At 42.5% G+C, this 21,289-nt stretch overlaps 1 protein-coding gene across 3 annotated transcripts; it reads right to left on the reverse strand.

Moving 5' to 3' along the window:
* Positions 1-67: 67 nt before the first annotated feature.
* Positions 68-18,203, reverse strand: pelo (pelota mRNA surveillance and ribosome rescue factor). Of its 3 annotated transcripts, none has more exons than XM_084164888.1 (13): positions 18,105-18,203; positions 6,713-6,805; positions 5,945-6,095; positions 5,637-5,727; positions 4,969-5,132; positions 4,203-4,263; positions 3,830-3,991; positions 3,531-3,577; positions 3,309-3,382; positions 2,930-3,001; positions 2,310-2,384; positions 2,110-2,141; positions 68-811 (listed from the first exon to the last, which is right to left on the reverse strand). In XM_084164888.1, the coding sequence occupies exons 1-13, from the start codon at positions 18,134-18,136 to the stop codon at positions 717-719; spliced, it is 1,149 nt and encodes a 382-aa protein (XP_084021014.1). In that variant the 5' UTR covers positions 18,137-18,203; the 3' UTR covers positions 68-716. The 3 variants fall into 3 exon arrangements, with proteins under 3 accessions (XP_084021014.1, XP_084021013.1, XP_084021015.1); XM_084164887.1 differs by lacking the exon at positions 18,105-18,203 and adding an exon at positions 12,465-12,686; XM_084164889.1 differs by lacking the exon at positions 18,105-18,203 and adding an exon at positions 12,465-12,676 and having other exon boundaries at positions 68-839.
* Between the last annotated feature and the right edge of the window lie 3,086 nt (positions 18,204-21,289).

Below are 21,289 nucleotides of genomic sequence, written 5' to 3' on the forward strand. Positions count from 1 at the left end.
TACTGAGGCATGAAAAAGGAGAAAAGTTAGCTTTACTATGAAAATAACATGGCAGGACAAGAAAACGTAAGCTTTGGCGGTTTTATTGCAAGAAAGAGATATATATACACTCGAAAGGAAAAATGTAGATGCAAAACTCTCATTAGAAATGAATTATACATGGTTTATCAATATTAATACACTGTACTAGCATTTTATATCCAGATCAATCAGGTTTTTTTCTAATTATTTGTGTTTTATTCAGACTTGGCACCAAACAAATTACAGGCTTAACCATAGCATTCATGTAAACCAGAGTTCATCTTTCAGGCTTAGCATTGGTACCACAAGCAGTATCTTCTACTTGTACTGTGCCTTAAACCTTTAAATTTTAGTCATTTAGCAGACGCTCTTATCCAGAGCGACTTACAGTTAGTGAGTGCATACATATTTTTTCTCCATACTTTATACCCAAAAGCACAAGCATGTCAAATTCTGTGAGTATGATGATAAAGCAATGATGGACAGGTTGAGACTACAGGCTTGGCGTAAAAGAGGTTAACTTTCTAGACAACATTGCATCGACATAGAAATAGAATGCATAGACATGACAGTGTTCTGTTCCACAACAGATTGAGTCTATGCACTCTATTTCTACTTGCAACTTTGCGCTGTGTTCCTCAGTTCTGCAGACTAAGAGTGCCCCCGGGTCTATTTTTTCTGTTGCAGTGTGTCATTTACTCTTCATCAGAGCTGCTGTCATCCTCAGGCTCCGATAGATCAGCAATGGGGAAACGCAAGATGGCCGCCACTCCACTGAGCTGGGTCAACTCTGTACAAGGGAGAGACAGAGGAGGAGACTGCTCAATTGTTTAAGCAAATTATACAATATTTGGTTGACAAATAAAAACATCACACACTCAATGATGCAATGCTACTCAGTAACCCTATCAGTGAAATCCCCTATGGGGAGAAGAAACATTGGGTGTTTCTCAGTATGCATACTACCGTGCTCCACACTCTCATGCTCAGAGTGCATTCTCCGACCACGTACTCTTGAGTACGCTCGTGTGGGGAATGCATAAAACAATACATTTGAGAAGCACTCGCACTCCCCCTACTGTATTACCTTACGCTTCACCTCCCCATTCACTGAACCTTCTTTTAGCCAGGTCAATGGCAACAATAGACAAAACAAGGTCTTTACAAAGCAAACTTCATAATTATCAGCTAGATATGTGAATCGTAATAATCTAGCTAGCCAGCTAGTTAAACAGGCAAAAATGACCTAAAACTAAAGTTATGCAAGGTAGATGTAAATGTTTAGTGGGTAACTACCAATTCTTCGTGGCTAGCTAGCTAGCCCTATTGACTTACTATGGACCTACCCATTCACTGAACCGTCTTCCAGCTAGGACAACAATGGCAATAGAGACAAAACAAGATATATAAAAAGCAACCGTTTTACTTCATAACTATCAGCTTGCTCTATGTGAATCGTAATAATGTAGCTAACCAGATTGTTTAACAGGCAAAAATGACCTAAAACTAGTATTATGCAAGACAGATGTCAATTCTTTGTGGGTAGCTAGCAAACAATTATTTGTGGCTATCTGGCTAGCTAACAGCACTAGTAGCTAGCCCTATTGACTTATTATAGGCTTGCGCTCTACGGTACGTAGGCAGGTAAACATGCCAAAATTAACACAGCATGTATTTATTAACGTATCAAGATAAAATATTGTAGTCAGGTAACATATGAAATGTGAATAGGCAACATTTCATTCCAAAGTCAGAGTGTATTTTCTCTCGCTTCAGCTCAAATAATGGCCGCCATTGATTTAAAGAAATGTTGCATCATTTTGTACGTGGTTGCGTCATATTTCTTTGCATACTTGCCGTTGACGTTTGCATCGATGCATACTTCAAAATATGTACAAACGGAGTACGCATTTGAGAAGAGCCCTCTGTGCTCCGTTTCGCATACTTTGATTTGGACTCATACTTCGACCCTCCCGTGCTCGGAGCACGGTAGTATGCATTTTGAAAAACACCCGTGGTATACTACCAATAACACATCTGTGAAAATGGCATTGACATTTCACTAAATATGGAAGGAACAAAACTTACGTTCTCCAGATACATGAAGGCTTGAAAATATTCTGGGGTAGAAAATATAGAGGATTGGAATGAGAGTCAAGGACATGATCACTATAAGAAGCAATCATCATAATTACAGTATAAATTTGTCTACAGTAGCCTATCATATTTTCTGACTCATTATCATATTTTTGCCATTATCATAATTTCTCTTTCCCGCCTACCCCTACCTGACGGTTCCGCCATTGTCTCTCACGTTGTCCACCAACCGTACGTATCTACTCCGTGTGGCCACATCTTGGTGCCTGGGGACAGAGACATCCAAATGAAGAAATGAAGAACATGCACAGATAAGCGACGATACCCCCTCACAGCTCATCTTCTCGCCATCTCCTTCTCTCCTCATTGAGTGTATAAAACATTAGAAACACCTGCTCTTTCAATGACAGACTGACCAGGTGAATCCCTTATTTAATCACTTGTTAAATCCACTTCAATTTGTGTAGATGAAGGGGAGGAGACAGGTTAAAAGAATGATTTGTAAGCTTTGAGACAATTGAGACATGGATTGTGCAATTCCATATTAGGAAGATGTTCCTAATGTATTGTACACTCAGTGTAAGTCTACTTATCTTGAGAATAGAATAACTTTCTTTTTTCTGCAGGGAATTTTGGTTGTGGCATTCAAGTTATGTTATAAACACATATGAGCACAATTCACACACGACAGATACACATGAATTGTATGTGTATGTCTCTATCCTCACTTTCTCAAATATTTATATAAACACACACAAAATACAATGTTTTCCCTCACAGAAATACAGATATAACTCCATAAACTACATACCTGAAGAGCTTATCGCTAATCAACAAGATGTCAATAGCCAGTGCTTCGGTAGCTTTCTCCACGTGAGCCAACCTGCAACATCAAGTGAATAGAAAGGTCAGTGTTTAGTAGTGGTGGAACATGAGGACTCTCAACGTCATAGTCAGTCATGGCATCGTGTTCAGTAGGGCACACCGTAGCTAAATGTTTTGCAACGGAAAACGTGTTCTTATTAGCCTAATTCAGATTTTAGCGTAAAAGAAAGAAAACAAACCAAAACAGGGAGGGAGGGACTATCTGGACTTGTCCAACAACGTACATTTTTGTTTTCTGCCGCCAAACAGTATAAAACATTTTTTGCCGTATTCCCTAATAAACACAACCATGGTCTCTCTCTCACCCATAGAAGGCTCTGTCGGGCTCATGTTGTAGCATCTTGTAGAAGTCCTCCAGGGCTTTCACCTCTCCTGCTGCCTGTGAGTCACAGAGAAGACAAAGCATGAATAAATTGCAGTATTTCAATTGAAAGGGCCACGCAGAGTACAACTTTCTACACAATAAATTCATTAACACTGGATTAATAGACTATTAGTAGGATTAATAGACTAAACGGGACACTCACCTTGGTATCAGACAATCTAGCCGTGACAGCTGGATCGCATAGAATCTCTACAGGATAAAACACAACACAGTAAGCACTGCCCCACAGAAAAGGAAGAAATATCAAAACAACATTTGGAAAAAAAAGAAGACAAAAAACATAAGTAACACATTACTTAAAGTTGACAAGTATAATGCATTATTACATGTTGTAAGCATGATAAGAAGGCATAAGGGGTTATAAATGCTTATGGCAATTCTTACAATGCATTACAACCACATCAATAATTCATTGTAACGTTATCAAAACATGTTCCCCACCTTTTAGGGAGTATTTGTGTCCCGAGGAGGAATGGACCAACATGAACTTGGGCCTGTTCTCCAGCAGAATCTTGGAGTCTTGTCGGACTGCCTCCCTGAAGAGGTAGGCCATGAACTGGTCCTTCACAAACCCTGGACTGGCCACCAGTATACACTTCACCACTGACACAGAAAGAAAAAAGACAGGGGGCCGGAGTGAGAAAGAGGTGATATTAGGTAAAAGGTGAGGAAAATAGAAGGTGTGTAGGGGGAGCGACCATCACGTGATCTAAATCTGCCCCATTTCACAGGCCAGATGATGCCTGCTTAATCAGCCCTGAGTTGTGTTCAGTAGGGAGTTTCACCATGAAGGGGGAGATACTTGAGGACTCACCGTCAAAGTTGATATGTCTGAGGATCCCCTGCATCACTGCCTCATAGAACCTATCCAGGGCCTGAGAGAGCGAAAGAACCCATTAGGAAACCAAACCCTTGCACATACTGATTGTACCCATTCTGATTGTTAAGTCGCTTACACACAGAAAAATAAAATACAGCCGCCTCCATTGGTTTATATGTAAAGCTGGCGGCAGGTTTGCCTCCCAACCTGGCGGGAGTGGAACAGGGAGGGACGGCATCTGCCGCCCACGGGCACGCAAGGTATATTTTTCTCTGCCGCTCCAGTTAAACACTTTAACCTTCTCGTGCTGGGTGCAGCTGCCTCTCTCCACCTTGTCCCTTACTAGGGTCATAGCGGGGGTCACCAGCACCAGGTTGGCCAGACCCTCCTGCATCACCAAGGCTAATTACTTTTGTATTACCATAGAATAGTCAATATGGCAATTTACTATGTCACACGGATTTCAAAGACTTCCTGAAACACTCAAATGGCAACCACCCACTGATGGTAGAACTGTAGTATGGAGTATGATCATTGTTCAAGGGAGGATTATATTAATCTGATACCAGATCTGTTTGTTCCAAACATTACTACAACCATAGTTGGCTACACAGCACAAATAGATCTGGGACCAGACTAGGATTATGTAGCATAGTGATAGTATAACAGAGTTAGATTTGCAGCTTGCTGCTCGTGCCGACTTTGGCAGCTCCCTGTCTGTAAGCCCCTTTAGTGATGGGGTCATGAAGCCTATACTGACCTTCTCATGCTGGGTGCAGCTGCCTCTCCTCTTGCGAGGGATGGTCACCTCCACCTTGGCCCTTAGTAGGGTCATAGCGGGGGTCACCAGCACCAGGTTGGCCAGACCCTCCTGCATCACCACGGCCGCTACGTCTGCCTTCTGGGTGGGGTCACACGCCTGCTCTGAGAGGGCCACAGGAAATAGAAGAAGAGTTCAGGTTGCATGAAGGCCTAGGTACTCAAAACAGGGTTCCCACTCTGTGGTAAATCCACGTCTACAGATAAGAATTTCCACGTGACAACTTCCACACACACACACACACACACACACACACACACACATTAGGCAATGCAACGTACATGTTTCTGATCATTTAATTTATCAACTGTGATCCATATGAAAAATTCCCCAATTTTCTATAACTGCATCAATGTATTGACTAAATTCCCTGACTTTTCCTGTCTGGAATGCGTATTTGAAAATTCCATGATATTCCTGAAATTTCTCGACCCGTGGGAACCCTGTCAAAAACAGGTCTCAATATAGAGAACCATACGAAATACTTAGTGAGTGGAATACCTTGAAATTCAATGATTTTGATTGACATATTACGTACAAAACAGCAGGGATTTAGGCCTTTGAGGAGTTGTGCACTATCAACTCACAGGTTACAAGTACACACTCACCGATCCTATCGAGCACGACACTATCCCAGATCTTTTTGGCAAGTGTGAACTTCCTGTTTAGCTCCAACTCAATGGTGTGGTAAGCCCCCATCTAAGGACAGAGGAAAAAGCACTTCCTTCACTAGCTATCACAAAACAACAACAACAAAATATAAAATGGGAAACTCCACACAATTTAGACCATTAACATTAGCTTTCCTAGCATCATGATTTGTCTACTGGTAATTTGACAATGCCAAACTGACATAACAGTTACAGGCTAAAATGGAAGTGCGCTGTTTTTGTCCTGAACGTTGTTAATCTCTGACCTTCACATATTGATTCTCCTGGATGTTGGTTCCCTTCACCCTCAGCTGGCAGGCCTGTGAGTCAAAGTCAATAGTATCCACACACACACACAGGGTGGTGCGCACTCTGGAGCTCCCCACACTGCCCGTGGATGACTCAGTCTGCACCTTTCTGAGGAATCAGGGAGAAAGGTATCATGGGTCACTAAGGCTGCGCTTTTTAGTAAAGGTGTATGTGTGTGTTTGAGAGAGAGAGTGACAGACACAGTGAGGTAGATCGAGCATTACAGCTCAAGTGAGACTGAGAAAAGCTAATTACTTTTGTATTACCATAAAATAGTCAATATGGTAATATACTACGTCACACGGATTTCAAAGACTTCCTGAAACACTCAAATGGCAACCACCCACTGATGGTAGAACTGTAGTATGATCATGGTTCGCAGCAGGATTATATTAACCTGGTACCAGATCTGTTTGTGCCAGACATGACAACCACCATATTTGGCTACACAGCACAAATAGATCTGGGACCAGACTAGGATTATGTACCATAGTGATAGTGTAACAGAGTTAGATTTGTAACCTCACTCCATAGCTTGAAATGTTTCCACCCACACTATCGAATCACTAACTTTTCTATAGCACAGTTGTATAGACGTTGCCAAGTGGGCAGTCGTGAGTTTGCAAGACAGAGGATCCAAGATAGAGTACCAGTGCAGGCTCGAGAGGAATGAATGTTATGCTGTTAAGCAAGCACAATGACATCGGTCACAATAGCAAGTTAACCTAATAGTGGAGGCCATAAGACTGTCACCGATCTGCAGTAAGTTGTAGGTGTGCCACATGTCCTCTGCCTCTTCCGGCATCAGTGTCACCTGACTGGGAGAGAGAAACACACACATACACATCACAACCTTGATAAAAGAGCTCAGTTCAGGTTGTGTGAGATTGAATGTAATCAAAAGCAGCAGTAATGGGAATTGCTATTAGTGGTTCAAGTCAATGTTGGAAGATTGAAAGTTTAACTGAGGTTAGTCATTCAATTTGATCAGGACAAGAATAACTTTCTGTGTAGCAATAAGGATGGAAATGTATAGAGCAGGGGTTTTCAAACTGGTTTCCGGGGGGTCCGCAATATTATATATACACTACCGTTCAAAAGTTTGGGGTCACTTAGAAATGTCCTTGTTTTCCATGAAAACATACATGAAATGAGTTTGAATAGGAAATATAGCAAAATGTATAGGACATGTAGTCATTGACAAGGTTAGAAATAATGACTTTTAATATAAATAATAATTGTGTCCTTCAAACTTTGCTTTCGTCAAAGAATCCTCCATTTGCAGCTATTACAGCCTTGCAGACCTTTGGCATTCTAGTTGTCAATTTGTTGAGGTAATCTGAAGAGATTTCCTCCCATGCTTCCTGAAGCACCTCCCACAAGTTGGATTGGCTTGATGGGCACTTCTTACCTACATTTACATTTTCGTCATTTAGCAGACGCTCTTATCCAGAGCGACTTACAAATTGGTGCATTCACCTTATGATAGCCAGTGGGACAACCACTTTACAATTATTATTTATTATTATTTTTGGGGGGGTGGGGTAAGGGGGGATAGAAGGATTACTTTATCCTATCCCAGGTATTCCTTAAAGAGGTGGGGTTTCAAGTGTCTCCGGAAGGTGGTGAGTGACTCCGCTGTCCTGGCGTCGTGAGGGAGCTTGTTCCACCATTGGGTACCATACGGTCAAGCTACTCCCACAACAGCTCAATAGGGTTGAGAGCCAGTGACTGTGCTGGCCACTCAATTATAGACAGAATACCAGCTGACTGCTTCTTCACTAAATAGTTATTGCATAGTTTGGAGCTGTGCTTTGGGTCATTGTCCTGTTGTAGGAGGAAATTGGTTCCAATCAAGCGCCGTCCACAGGGTATGGCATGGCGTTGCAAAATGGAGTGATAGCCTTCCTTCTTCAAGATCCCTTTTACCCTGTACAAATCTCCCACTTTACCACCACCAAAGCACCCCCATACCATCACATTGCCTCCAACATGCTTGACAGATGGCATCAAGCACTCCTCCAGCATCTTTTCATTTGGTCTGCGTCTCACAAATGTTCTTCTTTGTGATCCGAACACCTCAAACTTCAATTTGTCTGTCCATAACACTTTTTTCCAATCTTCCTCTGTCCAATGTCTGTGTTCTTTTGCCCATCTTAATTTTTTCTTTTTATTGGCCAGTCTGAGATATGGCTTTTTCTTTACAACTCTGCCTAGAAGGTCAGCATCCCGAAGTCGTCTCTTCACTTTTGACGTTGAGACTGGTGTTTTGCGGGTCCTATTTAATGAAGCTGCCAGTTGAGGACCTGTGAGGCGTCTGTTTCTCAAACTAGACACTAATGTATTTGTCCTCTTGCTCAGTTGTGCACCGGGGCCTCCCACTGATGGTGGCTGATAATGGGCCTCTGTACGCCTATGTAGATATTCCATTAAAAATCAGCCGTTTCCAGCTACAATAGCCATTTACAATGTCTACACTGTATTTCTGATCAATTTGATGTTATTTTAAAAGGACAAAATTATGACTTTCTTTCGAAAACAAGCACATTTCTAAGTGACCCCAAACTTTTGAACGGTAGTGTATATATACAGTACCAGTCAAAAGTTTGGACACCTACTAATTCAAGGGTTTTTCCTTATTTTTACCATTTTCTACATTGTAGAATAGTGAACACATCAAAACTATGAAATAACACATATGGAATCATGTAGTAACCAAAAAAGTGTTAAACAAATCAAAATATATTTGAGATTCTTCAAATAGCCACCCTTTGCCTTGATGACAGCTTTGCACACTCTTGACATTATCTCAACCAGATTCATGAGGTAGTAACCTGGAATGCATTTCAATTAACAGGTGTGCCTTGTTAAAAGTTAATTTGTTAATTAATTCCATCTTAATGCATTTGAGCCAATCAGTTGTGTTGTGACAAGGTAGGGGTGGTATACAGAAGATAGCCCTATTTGGTAAAAGACCAAGTCCATATTATGGCAATAACCATCAAGAGCTATGATGAAACTTGCTCTCATGAGGACCGCCACAGGAAAGGAAGAGTTACCTCTGCTCCAGAGGATAAGTTCATTAGAGTTATCAGCCCAAATAAATGCTTCACAGAGTTCAAGTAACAGACACATCTCAACATCAACTGTTCAGAGGAGACTGCGTGAATCAGGCCTTCATGGTCGAATTGCTGCAAAGAAACCACTACTAAAGGACACCAAAGAAGAGACTCGTTTGGGCCAAGAAACACGAGCAATGGACACTAGACCGGTGGAAATCTGTCCTTTGGTCTGATGAGTCCAAATTTGAGATTTTTGGTTCCAACCGCTGTGTCTTTGTGAGACGCAGAGTAGGTGAACGGATGATCTCCGCATGTGTGGGTACCACCGTGAAGCATGGAGGAAGAGGTGTTATGGTGTGTGGGTGCTTTGCTGGTGACACTGTCTGTGATTTATTTAGAATTCAAGGCACACTTTACCAGCATGGCTACCATAGCATTCTGCAGCGATTCACCATCCCATCTGGTTCACGCTTAGTGGGACTATCATTTGTTCTTCAACAGGACATTGACCCAAAACACACCTCCAGGCTGTGTAAGGGCAATTCGACCAAGAAGGAGAGTGATGGAGTGCTGCATCAGATGACCTGGCCTTCACAATCACCCGATCTCAACCCAATTGAAATGGTTTGGGATGAGTTGGACCGCAGAGTGAAGGAAAAGCAGCCATCAAGTGCTGAGCATATGTGGGAACTCCTTCAAGACTGTTGGAAAAGCATTCCTCATGAAGCTGGTTGAGAGAATGCCAAGAGTGTTCAAAGCTGTCATCAAGGCAAATGGTGGTTACTTTGAAGAATCTCAAATATAAATGTTATGTTTAACACTTTTTTGGTTACTACATGATTCCATATGTGTAATTATAGCGATGGCTTCACTATTATTCTACAATGTAGAAAATAGGAAAAATAAGGAAAAACCCTTGAATGAGTATGTGTGTCCAAACTTTTGACTGGTACTGTATATACAGCGCATTCTGCAAGTATTCAGACCCCTTCCCTTTTTCCACACATTGTTATTTTACAGCCTTATAATAAAATTGATTAAATACATTTTTTCCTCATCAATCTCATCAATCTACAAAGCAATGACAAAGCAAAAACAGGTAAAAAAAACTGAAATATCACATTTACACAAGTATTCAGACCCTTTACTCAGTACTCTGTTGAAGCACCTTTGGCAGCGATTACAGCCTCGAGTCTTCTTGGGTATGACGCTACAAGCTTGGCACACCTGTATTTGGGGAATTTTCCCATTCTTCTCTGCAGATCCTCTCAAGCTCTGTCAGGTTGGATGGGTAACGTCGCTGCACAGCTATTTTCGGCTCTCTCCAGAGATGTTCGATTGGGTTCAAGTCCGGGCTCTGGCTGGGCCACTCAAGGACATTCAGAGACATGTCCCAAACCCACTCCTGCGTTGTCTTGGCTGTGTGCTTAGGGTCGTTGTCCTGTTGCAAGGTGAACCTTCGCCCCAGTCTGAAGTCCAGAGCGCTCTGGAGCAGGTTTTCATCAAGGATCTCTCTGTAATTTGCTCCGTTCATCTTTCCCTCGATCCTGACTAGTCTCCCAGTCCCTGCTGCTGAAAAACATTCCCACAGCATGATGCTGCCACCACCATGCTTCACTGTAGGGATGGTATTGGTCAGGTGATGTGCAGTGCCTGGTTTCCTACCGACGTGACGCTTTGCATTCAGGTCAGAGTTCAATCTTGGTTTCATCAGACCAGAGAATCTTGTTTCTCATGGTCTGAGAGTCCTTTAGGTGCGTTTTGGCAAACTCCAAGAAGGTTGTCATGTCCGTCTGGCCACTCTACCATAAAGGACTGATTAGTGGAGTGCTGCAGAGATGGTTGTCCTTCTGGAAGGTTCTCCCATCTCCACAGAGAAACTCTGGAGCTCTGTCAGAGTGACCATCAGGTTCTTGGTCACCTCCCTGAGCAAGGCCCTCACCCGGGCGGCCAGCTCTAGGAAGAGTCTTGGTGGTTCTAAACTTCTTCAATTTAAGAATGATGGAGGCCACTATTTTCTTGGGGACCTTCAATGCTGCAGACATTTTTTGGTACCCTTCCCCAGATCTGTGCCTCGACACAATCCTGTCTCTGAGCTCTACGGACAATTCCTTCGACCTCATGGCTTGGTTTTTGCTCTGACATGCACTGTCAACTGTGGGACCTTCTATAGACAAGTATGTGCCTTTCCAAATCATGTCCAATCAATTGAATTTACTACAGGTAAAGTTATAGAAACATCTCAAGGATGATCAATGGAAACAGGATGCACCTGAGCTCAATTTCGAGTCTCATAGCAAAGGGTCTGAATACTTAAGTAAATAAGGTATTTCAGTTTTTATTTGTAATATATTTGCAAATATTTCTAAAAACCTGTTTTCGCTTCGTCATTATGGGGTATTGTGTGTAGATTGATGAGAAAAAAAGTGAAGCGGTCTTAATACTTTCCGAATGCACTGTATCTAGCGTACTTACAATGACCGCGATATGTGGTTGTCTCACCTTGCTATCTTAAGAACAATGTAAGAATAATTAACTGTAAGTTGCTCTGGATAAGAGCATCTGCTAAAAGGCCTTAAATGTAAATGTAGACAGTCAAGTGTAATTGAAAATTCCAAAAACCAGGCATTCAGGGCACATGCTCATTGATTTTGTTATAATGTTTGCACAGAGGAACACAGCATTAGCCATGGCAAAATGCACTGAATTGTAGTAAATTAGCTTCAAAACATCAAAATGTGTACTGCAGAAAATGTGCTTTCCAACAGTAAAATGTTCTCTATGCCAAGAAACCTTTACATTTACATTACTAGTTAAAAGATGTTAGAGTTTACACTTCCTCTTACAATGAACTGTGGACAGGGAGGTAAAAATAATGAAACTGTCTACCAAATCTATTTATTTTAAAATGTTGATTACTTCTACTTGCCATTCACCTGATGATAAGACAAGACGTGATTATATATATTTTTGCTAACATATGGGGGCCCTGGGTTGCCTGCGCGGGGGTCCCTGGGCAACAAAAGTTTCAAAACCCCTGGTATAGAGCACTCAGCACACCAATATTACAATTCAAAGGTATTTCTACGATGATATTCTAGCTAGTATGCATGACTATGAGTATGGTCAACTGCGCATATTTGGTGCTCAGCAGCTGATAAACCAGGACGGCCATTTCCTATCAAATTCAACAACACATGGATACACCATTGTTCATGTTTAATGATGTATTGAAATGCCATACAATAGACTGGTGGTGCCTATGAATAGTTGCACTGTACCAGAAGTATATTGCTAAATCGGACACTAGTGCTAGCTAGCAACAAAATAACGTGAAACAGACCTGCTAGCTTTAACCTGCTAGCTTTAACGTTCGTTAGCTAGCTAGCTAGCTAGCCTGTTGATACTCACTTACCCGGCATTGTCTTTTTCGATATCTTTATGAAGCAACTTCATGGTATAATAGCTTTGTTATAAACGACAGTATTATTTGCTAGCATATGAAGGCGTTATTATTACATTTAGCTGGTGTCATATTTACTCCCTCTCAAGAGTCAAGCCATTTAGCTATTTCTTTAGAACCGCTCAAGAGGTTAGGGTTGGTAGCCTGACCTCCGTTCCGCCAGCAAGAATAAGCAAAACATAGCAAGAATAAGGCGGCAATATCCCTTCAAAATAAAGTCCCACAAATGGTCGAAATTCTTAATATTTTATGAGGAAATCATAGCACTTATCATTTTGTTTTACAATAATAAAAAATAAAAAAGTTCAGCACCTTTATAGCACAAATAATATTATCCGCATTGATATTATTGTTAACAGCATTAAGAGTAATGCTGTCACTTTAACTCTACCCACATGTACATATGACCTCAATTACCTCGACTAGCCAGTGCCCCCTCACATTGACTCTGTACTGGTACCCCCCTGTATATAGCCTCCCTACTGTTATTTTATTTTACTGCTGCTCTTTAGCAATTTGCTTTTATTTAATATTTTTCTTTAATTAACACTTTTTTCTTTTACATTTTTCTTTTTAAAAACTGCATTGTTGGTTAAGGGCTTGTAAGTAAGCATTTCACTGTAATGTCTACACCTGCTGTATTCGGCGCATGTGGCAAAAACATTTTGATTTGATCTGTTCAAATTAAATTGTCACATACACACACATATTTTGCTGATGTTTAAATGTAATGTAAATGAGTAGTGAAATGCTTATGTTTCTAGCGCTAGCTCCAACAGTGCAGTAATACCTAACAATACAAAACAATACACATGAATGAAAAATATTTACAGAAACAAATATCAGAAGAGCAATGTCAGAGTCAGGAATATAAATATATATGTATGTATATACACTGCTCAAAAAAATAAAGGTAACACTAAAATAACACATCCTAGATCTGAATGAATGAAATAATCTTATTAAATACTTTTTTCTTTACATAGTTGAATGTGCTGACAACAAAATCACACAAAAATTATCAAAGGAAATCAAATCTATCAACCCATGGAGGTCTGGATTTGGAGTCACCCTCAAAATTAAAGTGGAAAACCACACTACAGGCTGATCCAACTTTGATGTAATGTCCTTAAAACAAGTCAAAATGAGGCTCAGTAGTGTGTGTGGCCTCCACGTGCCTGTATGACCTCCCTACAACGCCTGGGCATGCTCCTGATGAGGTGGCGGTCTCCTGAGGGATCTCCTCCCAGACCTGGACTAAAGCATCCGCCAACTCCTGGACAGTCTGTGGTGCAACATGTCCCAGATGTGCTCATTTGGATTCAGGTCTGGGGAACGGGCGGGCCAGTCCATAGCATCAATGCCTTCCTCTTGCAGGAACTGCTGACACACTCCAGCCACATGAGGTCTTGCATTAGGAGGAACCCAGGGCCAACCGCACCAGCATATGGTCTCACAAGGGGTCTGAGGATCTCATCTCGGTACCTAATGGCAGTCAGGCTACCTCTGGCGAGCACATGGAGGGCTGTGCGGCCCCCCAAAGAAATGCCACCCCACACCATGACTGACCCACTGCCAAACCGGTCATGCTGGAGGATGTTGCAGGCAGCAGAACGTTCTCCACGGCGTCTCCAGACTCTGTCACGTCTGTCACATGTGCTCAGTGTGAACCTGCTTTCATCTGTGAAGAGCACAGGGCGCCAGTGGCGAATTTGCCAATCTTGGTGTTCTCTGGCAAATGCCAAACGTCCTGCACGGTGTTGGGCTGTAAGCACAACCCCCACCTGTGGACGCCGGGCCCTCATACCACCCTCATGGAGTCTGTTTCTGACCGTTTGAGCAGACACTTTTGTGGCCTGCTGGAGGTCATTTTGCAGGGCTCTGGCAGTGCAGTCCTCCTGCTCTTCCTTGCACAAAGGCGGAGGTAGCAGTCCTGCTGCTGGGTTGTTGCCCTCCTACGGCCTCCTCCACGTCTCCTGATGTACTGGCCTGTCTCCTGGTAGCGCCTCCATGCTCTGGACACTACGCTGACAGACACAGCAAACCTTCTTGCCACAGCTCGCATTGATGTGCCATCCTGGATGAGCTGCACTACCTGAGCCACTTGTGTGGGTTGTAGACTCCGTCTCATGCTACCACTAGAGTGAAAGCACCGCCAGCATTCAAAAGTGACCAAAACATCAGCCAGGAAGCATAGGAACTGAGAAGTGGTCTGTGGTCACCACCTGCAAAACCAGTCCTTTATTGGAGGTGTCTTGCTAATTGCCTATAATTTCCACCTGTTGTCTATTCCATTTGCACAACAGCATGTGAAATGTATTGTCAATCAGTGTTGCTTCCTAAGTGGACAGTTTGATTTCACAGAAGTGTGATTGACTTGGAGTTACATTGTGTTGTTTAAGTGTTCCCTTTATTTTTTTGAGCAGTGTCTATAATGGTGTATATAGACAGTATGGACAGTATATTATTAGAAAAGGTGCGTACATCAGTAGTTATATAGCATGAGCCTTGAGTAGAATACAGTCTATACATATGAAGTGGGTAAAACAGTATGTAAACATTGTGACCAGTGTTCGATCACTATGTACAGTGCCTTCAAAAAGTATTCACACCCCTTTCCTTTTTCCACATTTTCTTACAGCCTGAATTTAAAATGGATTAAATTGAGATTGTGTGTCACTGATCTAAACACAATACCCCATAATGTCAAAGTGAAATTATGTTTTTAGACATTTTTACTAATTAATTAAAAATGAAAAGCTGAAATGTCTTGAGTCAATAAGTATTCAACCCTTTTTGTTATGGCAAGCCTAAATATGTTCAGGAGTAAAAATGTGCTTAACAAGTCACATAATAAGTTGCCTGGACTCACTATGTGTGCAATAATAGTGTTTAACATGGCTTTTGAATGACTACACCATCTCTGTACCCCACACATACAATTATCTGTAAGGTCCCTCAGTCGAGCAGGGAATTTCAAGCACAGATTAAATCACAAAGAACATTGGCAGATGGGTAAAAAAAAAACAGACATTGAAAAATCCCTTTGAGCATGGTGCAGTTATTCATTACACTTTGGATGGTGTATCAATACACCCAGTCACTACAAAGATACAGGGGCCCTTCCTAACTCAGTTGCCGGACACTAACATAAGCACCATAGTACCTTCCAAGCTCATCATTAAGCTTGGGGCCCTGGGTCTGAACCCTGCCCTGTGCAACTGGATCCTGGACTTCCTGACGGGCCGCCCCCAGGTGGTGAAGGTAGGCAACAACACCTCCACTACGCTGATCCTCAACACAGGGGCCCCACAAGGGTGCGTGCTCAGCCCCCTCCTGTACTCCCTGTGTACCCATCCACATCGACAGGGCCACAGTGGAGAAGGTGAAAAGCCTCAATTTCCTCAGCATACACATCACTGACAATCTGAAATGGTCCACCCACACAGACAGTATGGTGAAGAAGGCGCAACAGCGCCTCTTCAAACTCAGGAGGCTGAAGAAATTCAGCTTGGCCCCTGAGACGTTCACAAACTTTTACAGATGTCCCGTGTAGCTCAGTTGGTAGAGCATGGCGCTTGCAATGCCAGGGTTGTGGGTTCGATTCCCACGGGGCGGCAGGTAGCTTATTGGGTAAGAGCGTTGTGCCAGTTGCCAAAAGGTCGCTGGTTCTAATCCCCGAGTTGACTAGGTGACAAATCTGTCGATGTGCCCTTGAGCAAGGCACTTAACCCTAATTGCTCCTGTAAGTCGCACTGGATAAGAGCGTCTGCTAAATGACAAAAAAATTAAAATAAATTAAAAAAGATGCACCATTGACAGCATCCTGTCGGGCTGTATCACCGCCTGGTACGGCAACTGCACCATCTGCAACCACAGGTTTTTCACGTTGTTGAGCGTGAAAAACCCAGCAGCATTGCAGTTCTGCCTCAAAAAATATATTTTATTTGTCTATCCAAAATGCTTGACCTGATGCATGTTTTGGCACGTAAGGTTAGCCTTGGGCCAGTGGCGTGTATTCATGGATGCCAAAGGAAGCCAGGCTTCCCCAAAAAAATTACCAAGAAAAAAGATAACATACATTACAAAAAATATATTTAGTCTCTCTGTGTTTCATAATTTTCCTTCAATTCGCAAGAGGCTGAATGTATCTCACAGTAGAAAGCATCCGAGCAAGCGATACAGCGCCCGCTGTCTCTCTACGTGTAGGCCATCTATCTGATGCTGTCTGGTCCAAACGAGTATGACATTGTTGCCGCCCGTAGCGTTGAATGCAAGGGAAGCCAGCGAGCATTTGGCCTCCCTTGACAAAAATAAAATAAAAAATTAGCCAATCAATGTTGAGCTAAACTGAGCGAGCTCAACTGTGAATGGTCCTGACGCACCCACATTTTTTTTCAAGGGAAGCCAGAAAAACTTGAATTGTTGCATCTCGTTGTGTCATTGTCCTCCGGTGGCTTGGCTTCCCCAGTGATTTTACCCACGCACTGCTACTGCCTTGGGCTGATTTACATGTGTAAAGTTTGCAGCCTGCTCATCATCATTAGGATAATATAGGTCATTTATAGGTATGCCAATCAGTTAACACTCCATTTAATGATCACATTGTCTCCATTGTTTCGCTTAAGCAGTTAGCTTCTCACCTAATCACCCGTTAATAGTCGGAATTTGGCACCTCCATTATAGGGCAAGCCAAGAGTGAAAGTCTGGTATGGAATAGCGTTTTTAATTCACACTGGAAGCAAACAAAGAGTAAGCTAAAATAGTTCATGTATTCCTTTGTAATTAAGATATAGCCCTGCATTAGTCAGTCAGCATAGAGTTAAAGTGACAGTACAAAAGTCCAGACTGGACCCTTTTGTTCAAACTCATCTGTTTTGTATGCTCGGGACTCTAGTGAGTAGGCTGGACCCTGGTTTTATGGACACAAAATCGATTATCTACGGTGTAATATGTATGTCCAATATGAAAAACGTACTGCATTTAAGCTAATTGGCCACGCAAGATGAGCAGCAACGCTCCTCGGTGTGTAAACTATGTGGATTGGGAAAGTAGAAGAGCTCCTGAGTAGAATGAACACCCCATGTCATATAAAATATATCGCTAATTGTAGACATTTTTCATCATTTCCGCCGTAGTTATTCATTTAATAATTATACAGGACGGGACTCTTATTCTGAAGGATTGCGCTGGGCTCAGGCTGGGCTCCAGTGCTAGTGCGCATTCGTGACCCGGAACTGCTTAGTTATAATTGCCTACTTTACAACGGTGGTGACCTGTACATTGCATCATCAAGGGGCAAGGGTTCCTGTATAGAAGCACGATTTCAACTGCTGTACAGTTTTGCTTTGGTACTGCAGTTTAACCACAGAGTTTCTATGTACCCAAAGACAGTACAGTATAAAGATAGGCAAAAACTGCTTCTCCAATATAAATCCCCGATTACACTTGTAAGCAATGTCATGTTGACATTGGCTAGCTAAGCTAATGCGTTACTGCGTAGAAACATGTAATCTAACAAATTTAGCTATAATAAGAACTAGAGACAGCCTACAAGATGGCCGACCGTTGTTTTCAACGTTCTCTACTCACGGTCGCATAGGCTGATTCGTGGGGGCTGACATCTTCCGAGTTCCGGTTTCAGGAGCCCATTACTACATGAGCACTAGCACTGGAGCCCAGCCTGAGCCCAGGGGACAAGCGTTCCAGCGTGAGCTAGAGCGGGGTTGTGGCTTGGTAACATCAGGTGTATTTTGGGAACTTTAGTCCTCTTAATTCTGCAAATCACAAAGGTGTTTTTGATTTTGTTTCATTATTGTTGTTGTTGAAGACTGATCACACCAAATCAAAAAGACAACGGTTTATCTTACTTTGGTGTAGACTACAGTACTTAATGACTCGCGTCCCCTTCCCGGTGGCTCAAGTTTGTTTTTTAGGTCATAACGCAACATGTAAAGTGTTGTCCCATGTTTCATGAGATTAAATAAAAGCCCCCAGAAATGTTCCATATGCACAAAAAGCTTATTTCTCTCAAATGTTGTGCACAAATGTGTTAACATCCCTGTTAGTGAGCATTTAGCCTTTGCCAATATAATAATATGCCATTTAGCAGACGCTTTTATCCAAAGCGACTTACAGTCGTGCGTGCATACATTTTTTGTGTATGGGTGGTCCCGGGGATCGAACCCACTACCTTGGCGTTACAAGCGCCGTGCTCTACCAGCTGAGTGCTCTACCAGCTGAGCTACAGAGGACCATAATCCATCCCCCTGACAGGTGTGGCATATCAAGAAGCTGATTAAACAGCATGATCATTACACAGGTGCACCTTGTGCTGGGGACAATAAAAGGCCACTCTGAAATGTGCAGTTTTGTCACACAACACAATGCCACAGATGTTTCAAGTTTTGAGGGAGCGTGCAATTGGCATGCTGACTGCAGGAATGTCCACCAGAGCTGTTGCCAGAGAATTGAATGTTCATTTGTCTACCATAAGCTGCCTCCAATGTTGTTTTAGAGAATTTGGCTATACGTCCAACTGGCATCACAACCACAGACCATGTGTAACCCTGCCAGTCCAGGACCTCCACAACGAAAACAATTGCATTTGAATGCACAGAGATACCCTGACGAGATCCTGAGGCCCATTGTTGTGCCATTCTTCCGCCGCGATCACCTTATGTTTCAGCATTATAATGATCTGTACACAATTCCTGGAAGCTGAATATGTCCCAGTTTTTCCATGGCCTGCATACTCACCAGACATGCCACCCATTGAGCATGTTTGGGATGCTCTGGATCGACGTGTACGACAGCGTGTTCCAGTTCCTGCCAATATCCAGCAATTTCGTGCAGCCATTGAAGAGGAGTGAGACGACATTCCACAGGCCACAATCAACAGCCTGATCAACTCTGCGAAGATGTGTTGCTTCTGCATGAGGCAAATGGTCGTCACACCAGATACTAACTGGTTTTCTGATCCATGCCCCTACCTTGTTTTTAAGGTATCTGTGACTAACAGATGCATATCTGTATTCCCAGTCATGTGAAATCCATAGATTAGGGCCTAATGAATTATTTTCAATTGACTAATTTCCTTATATGAACTGTAACTCAGTAAAATCTTTTAAATTGTTGCATGTTGCGTTTATATTTTTGTTCCCTTAAACTGAAACTAAAGCATGTAGAAAATGTACTCTGAGTATACCAAACATTAGGAACACCTTCCTAATATTCAGTTGCAGAACCCACGTTTTCCCTCAGAACAGCCAATTCATCAGGTTATGGACTCTACAAGGTGTCGAGAGCGTTCCACAGAGATGCTGGCTCATGTTGACTCCAATGCTTCCCACAGTTGTGTCAAGTTGGCTGGATGTCCTTTGGGTGGTGGACCATTCTTGACACAGGAAACGGTTGAGCGTGAAAAACCCAGCAGCGTTACAGTTCTTGACAGAAACCAGTGCACCTGGCACCTACTACCATACCCCGTTCAAAGACACTTTTTGTCTTGCCCATTCACCCTCTGTATGGCACACATACACAATCCATGTCTCAATTGTCTCAAGGCTTAAAAATCCTTCTTTAACCTGTCTCCTCCCCTTCATCTACACTGATTAAAGTGGATTTAACAAGTGACATCAATAAGGGATCATAGCTTTCACCTGGATTCACCCGGTCAGTCTGTCATGGAAAGAGCAGGTGTTCTTAATGTTTTGTATACTCATTGTGTTCTTAATGTTTTGTATACTCATTGTATAGTGCAAAAGTGTAATGATGCTGTATCTTGTGTGTGCTCACCATCCTGACCATCAGTAAATACATGTACATGGATGAAATGTTGCTTTTCATTTGCACTCAAATGGTTTGAGATGTTTTATCTACCTTCCAATAAAGCTCTCTTTTTGCTATTTTATATGCTTTTTGGTATGGAAAGTCAATGCTGTCTCAGTCTGCCTTGCAAGATTGTCTGGAGTATTAATACACACATAATTGTGTTATTCAAAGGCTGTTACATTTCTTAGGAAATCTGGGCAGCAAACAATATCATTACTTTTTGAGTCAGATGAGCATGAGCATGAGTTGATTAGAATTTGTGTCAATACAGCTCACGCAAACAAAAACAGTAGACAGTAAAAACAGTATCACAAAATAAAAAACAAAACATCTATAAAAGTATTCATATTTGATCAATACTCTAGATCTCGAGGGCCACTGTACATACTTGTGACAACTGCTAACCAGAATAGTATTATCCTCACTAAAGTGTCTGTGAGAGGAAGCTACTAGACTATTGAGACACAGCCACAGTATGTGTCCTCAAGGTGAAGAGGTGTTGAAGGGGCCCCCCGGGGGTCAGCGGGAGGCAAAGAAGTCCTCGCGGGCGAACATGATGACGTCGCTCGGTTTTCGTTGTAACAGGAACTGTAAGTCGGCCATCATGGCGCGGAGATCTGGGCGCTGCCGCAGGTACGAGGCATGCTCCGCCTTCAACTCCTCTTGTAACACCAGGTGTAACACACACACGTCAGGTCATGTTGGAAACTTAGGGGTTAGTGGTTTGAAAGTAAGGGGCTAGGCCAGGGTGAGAGTAGGGGGTACTGGGTAGGGTGTAGGGAAAGACTTAATATGTCACCTTTCTGTCCAGGAAATTGGAGTTCATCTGCATGTCCTCCTAACACACCAGATGCTTCTTCTCAACCACTGGCTAATCCTCCCTCACCTCTGACACACATACACCCAAATGTGTAAATAGGGGAACACTCCTAATAGTGTGTGTG

This window comes from Coregonus lavaretus (assembly GCF_964263955.1).
Source record: "Coregonus lavaretus genome assembly, chromosome: 1".
NCBI lineage: Eukaryota > Metazoa > Chordata > Actinopteri > Salmoniformes > Salmonidae > Coregonus > Coregonus lavaretus.